This window comes from Alnus glutinosa, chromosome 11, assembly GCF_958979055.1.
Source record: "Alnus glutinosa chromosome 11, dhAlnGlut1.1, whole genome shotgun sequence".
Classification (NCBI taxonomy): Eukaryota; Viridiplantae; Streptophyta; class Magnoliopsida; order Fagales; family Betulaceae; genus Alnus; species Alnus glutinosa.
In genome coordinates, this window is record NC_084896.1 from 23,726,664 (window position 1) to 23,731,392 (window position 4,729).

A 4,729-nucleotide genomic window follows, 5' to 3' on the forward strand; every position below is an offset into this window, starting at 1 on the left:
ATATCAAATGTCGACCCTGATAGGTCTATCTTTAGCGTCGACATAGAGGTCAATGCTGATGATGACCCACCAGCATCGACAAAGTCGACGCAAATGATATATGTGGTCGACACATGCGTCGACGCTAATAGTCTATCGTTAGCGTCGACTATTGTGGACACTAATGAGTTAAACATAAATAAATAAGAAAATAAAAATATATTTCGAATAATCCATTAGCGTCGACCCAGTCAACGCTAACACCCTAAAAATAAATTAAAAAATATATATATATATATTTCGAATAATAGGCACGATTGACAAAAAATATGAGTTCAACGTAAACTACGTACAAATTAAATGAAATACACCACATTTATAGCATTCTAAACTGAACAAAGGGCATGCAATATACGGTACTGAACGACGTAGTCACGTAGGCATGTACAAAGCATAAAGTAGTATACTCTTCTAGTCAAAGTTGAGATAAGTAGATGTCAAGGGTCTAAAGACATGGGCAGCCTCAGCCTCAATCAACTCCACCTGCCCTTTCAAGAGGTGCATGTACACCACCCAGTCTCCGTTCCCCGTCGGGCTAGGCATCGGCATCACATACCCGGCGTCCCCTCCCCATGGAAAATGGTACGACCCAAAACCCGGCATACCCCACCCGAAATCCACCTTACACACTGGGAACCTTTGCCCGGACGACACCACAAAAGCCGGTCCGTCTTCAGTCCCGCTACAATATATCTTTGCCAAACAGGGCACCGGCCGATGAGCCTCCACCCAATCTATGAGCTCCAAGAAATGCTCCTTTGTCACCGCACCTTCCAAGAATTCATGAACTTCATCTGCTACCCTGTCCAATGGTTCTTCATTAAGCTCGTCCACTTGCTTGGCACCGTAGGGTATGGAGAGCACATTTCCAAAGTAAGAACCCATGAGTAAAGCTTTATGTTCGTCTCCATCATCAGTCAACCTTGTCCTTCCGTCAACAACAATGCCCATCTTGGTTATCTTTTTGTCTACATTTTTAGTAATAGCCCACTTGGCAACCATCTTCCACAGTAATGCACAGAAAGACTCTAGTTTTGTCCTCCGGCACCCATTGGTGCTGGCTAGTGATTGGAGCCGGCTAAGTTGTTCAGCCGTAATATAGTATATGCGGCTGATGAGATAATCGGAATCAGGTTGTGGATCTTTGGGAGGAGGCAGTTTGTTTACGGGGACGTACATATCGTCCAAGGAGAGATGAATGGAGCCGGGGCGTCGAGGGTTGAGTAAAGATCGACGGAAAGATGGTGGAGTAGAGATTGGTTTAGACTGAGCCATCTCAGCCCATGAGACAAGAAACATGTTGGCCGAGTAGGCGTCTGCTACTCGGTGGTCAAACGTGCACGCCACCACCAGCCCACCACATCTGAGCTCAGTAGCCTGCAAGACGTTTTCATAGATAATAGTACTAAATCATGTGGGGTGAAAAAACAAAATAACTTAAAACAAAACAAAACGTATGTGCCCCACCTCCTTTTCTTTTCTTTTTAATTGTTTTGTTTTTTGTTCTTTTCTTCATGTCATTTTTTTTTTAGTTGTTTTGCAGTGGTAGTTTTGGCTCTGTTGGGTGTATAGTCATTCTTTGTCACAACTGCTAGTTTGTTTGTAGTTGTTTGCTTTTCTGCAATTTTGCAGTTGTATTCTTTAAGTGGTTTTGTTTGAGGCCTATTGGCATTTGGGCGTTTATTTGCCTGTTGTACAGTTTGAAGGTTTTGTGATAGGGCTCGTGGGTTGTTTGTTCCCATTTTCCTGAGAGTCGCTTGTACCTTTGGGTGGGATTCTTTTGGTGTTTGGTTTATAAAGATTTTGATTCTTCCAAAAAAAAATATGGCAAGAAGTAAAAAGGATCTCCGAAGTTTAGGGACACTATAGTCATTTTGATTTCTTGTGTGTGAACATCTATAGGCCAACATTCAAACAGCTACCTTTACTTTCGGATTATCTGAGGTTGCATTAAAGACTTTTCAAACGTGGGGGATATTTGTGTTTGTGTGTCACATCAAACATATGGCCGGGATGTATTTCTGAAACATAGGTATACCAAAAAAACAAAAAAAAACCAGAGGGAGATATATTCAAATAGCTACCTTTACTTTCGGATTATCTGAGGTTGCATTAAAGACTTTTCAAACGTGGGGATATTTGTGTTTGTGTGTCACATCAAACATATGGCCGGGATGTATTTGTGAAACATAGGTATACCAAAAAAAAAAAAAAAAAACCAGAGGGAGATATATTCAAATAACTACCTTTACTTTCGTATTATCTAATTTATCTGAGGTTGCATTAAACACTTTTCAAACGTGGGGGATATTTGTGTTTGTGTGTCACATCAAACATATGGCCGGGATGTATTTGTGAAACATAGGTACGGTATACCAAAACAAACAAACAAAAAACCAGAGGGAGATAATTGTGTTTGTGGGGCATACATGCACATGAAACAGATGTGGCAAACCTGGACAGCGAAGATTCCGTGCTTCTTCTCCGGCACAAGTTTGCCTTCGACGGTGTCATCAGGGTTATACAAGTTGAGGTCTTTAAGGTCAACCTCTGCAAAAGCTTCGACAAAGTCTACCCCACGGTTGTTGCAGAGAAGCTCAGGTTCACCAACAGAGTTTTGCACCACCTCACCGGCAAACGCATAATGGGATACCAGAACTCGGGCCAAGGCCTTCTTCAGAACCCCGGCCATGGATTCAAACGTCAGGTTGGTGGGCTTCTTGTAACAGAAAAACACACCCACGTCGACAGTGGGAAGAAGCAAGTCTAGGTTGGATTGTGGCAGTCGATGCTCTTGCAATGGAAACACTGCAGCCACCACCTCCCTCTTCCTCACACTCACAATGAACTCTCCACCTCCACTGGCACCCATGCTTACTTAATTATGCTTCAAGTTTTGAGAGAAAATTGGGAATAATTGATATATGGGTGATGGATCGGTTAGATAGGGAGATGGGGAAGTGTATATATAGGCGCAAATATGAGAGTTAAATAATCCGGAACTTATCCCTGCGCAACAATAACCACTCGCTAGGGGTGTACAAGCGGTGCGATTAATAACCACGAATAACCGGTAACCGGCCATAACCGGCAATAACCGTTAACTGGGAAAACCGGAAAACCGAGAAACCGAAAATAACCGTAACCGGATAACCGGATAACCGGGTACCCGGTTGCGGTTACCGGTTATTACTCTTTGAAAAACCAGTTTATAACCGGGTAACCGCAACCGTTTTTTATTTTATATATATATATATATATATATATATATATATATATATATATATATATATATATATACTATTATTGTCTAAGTGTCTAGTGTCTAGTTGGATTTGTAATTATTTTTTTTTCTTGTGATTTGTGACTTCACTAACATGTGTTGTGAGAAATGGAGGATGGCATATTGGGCTATTGGTATTTGGCACTGTAGGTGCAGGATACTTGGATTGTAATTTTCTTTTTTTTATTCATCTATCATTGCATTCATGTTATGTTGTTAATTTGTTATAGAAATTGCCAAATTGAAAATTTGAGTTATTGGAAAGTAGCTAAATATTGTTTTTTTATTAAAAAAAAATTAAAAATTGCAACAATAAAAGAAAACCGGTTTAAAATAACCGGACAACCGACGGTTAATAGAAACCGCAACCGGTAGGCCGGTTGCGGTTGCGGTTGTTAAAATAGGCATAACCGAGGACCCCGGTTGCGGTAGCGGTTAGGAGCAAATAACCGCTACCGCAACCGCTTGTACACCCCTAGAGCATGTGTAGCATGCCTCGAAATGGATGAGAAATGCTAGAAATGCACCCCTCATCTCCCTTTGTCTCTCATTTTCCTTTAAAAAAATTGATTTTAAGGACATCAGAGACAATTTTTTCCTTAAAACTAATTTTTTTATTATAAAAGGAGGGATGAGTGAGGGAGTAATGTTACACATCATCCTCTTGTTCTCCTATTGTCCTCCTAAATTTGATGTGCCTCTTAAAATCATCATTGAATTTATGATAGATCATTATTGAATTTTGATCTAATGGTGATTTTAAGAGCCACATCAATTTTGGGAGGACAAAAGGTGGACAAGAGGATTATGTGTAGCATTACTCATGAGTGAGGTATGTGTAGCATGCCTCTTTATGGATGAGAAATGCTAGAAATGCACCCCTCATCCCCCTTTTGTCTCCCCTTTTCCTTTAAAAAAATTGATTTTAAGAAAAAAGTTGTCTCTGATGTCACATCCCAATTTTTTTATTATAAAGGGAGGGTGAGGGGGGCATGCGTAGCATGCCTCGAAATGGATGAGAAATGCTAGAAATGCACCCCTCATCCCCCTTTTGTCTCCCATTTTCTTTTAAAAAAATTGATTTTAAAGAAAAAGTTGTCTTTGATGTCCTTAAAACCAATTTTTTTATTATAAAAGGAGGGATGAGTGGGGCATGTGTAGCATGCCTCTTTATGGATGAGAAATGCACCCTTCATCCCCTTTGTCTTTCCTTTTCTTTTAAAAAAATTGATTTTAAGGAAAAAGTTGTCTTTGATGTCACATCAGAGACAACTTTTTCTTTAAAACTAATTTTTTTATTATAAAGGGAGGATGAGGGAGGAATGAGGGGGCATGTGTAGCATGTCTCTTCTTTTATTCACTGATTTGAGGTCTTAATTGGTGCAGCATTTACCAAACTAGGTATTA

The 4,729-nt window shown here is 40.2% G+C and overlaps 1 protein-coding gene across 1 annotated transcript; it reads right to left on the minus strand.

Annotated features, from left to right (window-relative positions):
* Window positions 1–441: 441 nt before the first annotated feature.
* LOC133880998 (coniferyl alcohol acyltransferase-like) lies at window positions 442–2,918 on the minus strand. The gene is made up of 2 exons (XM_062319968.1): window positions 2,495–2,918; window positions 442–1,416 (listed from the first exon to the last, which is right to left on the minus strand). Exons 1-2 carry the CDS (start codon window positions 2,909–2,911, stop codon window positions 451–453), a joined length of 1,383 nt encoding a protein of 460 aa, XP_062175952.1. The 5' UTR covers window positions 2,912–2,918; the 3' UTR covers window positions 442–450.
* Between the last annotated feature and the right edge of the window lie 1,811 nt (window positions 2,919–4,729).

Excerpts from the sequence above, each read along its gene's own strand:
- LOC133880998 (XM_062319968.1), bottom strand. The coding sequence starts at position 2,911 with ATGGGTGCCAGTGGAGGTGGAGAGTTCATTGTGAGTGTGAGGAAGAGG. Across the intron at positions 1,417-2,494 it reads ACGGAATCTTCGCTGTCCAG|GCTACTGAGCTCAGATGTGG; the intron begins GTTTGCCACATC and ends AACGTCTTGCAG.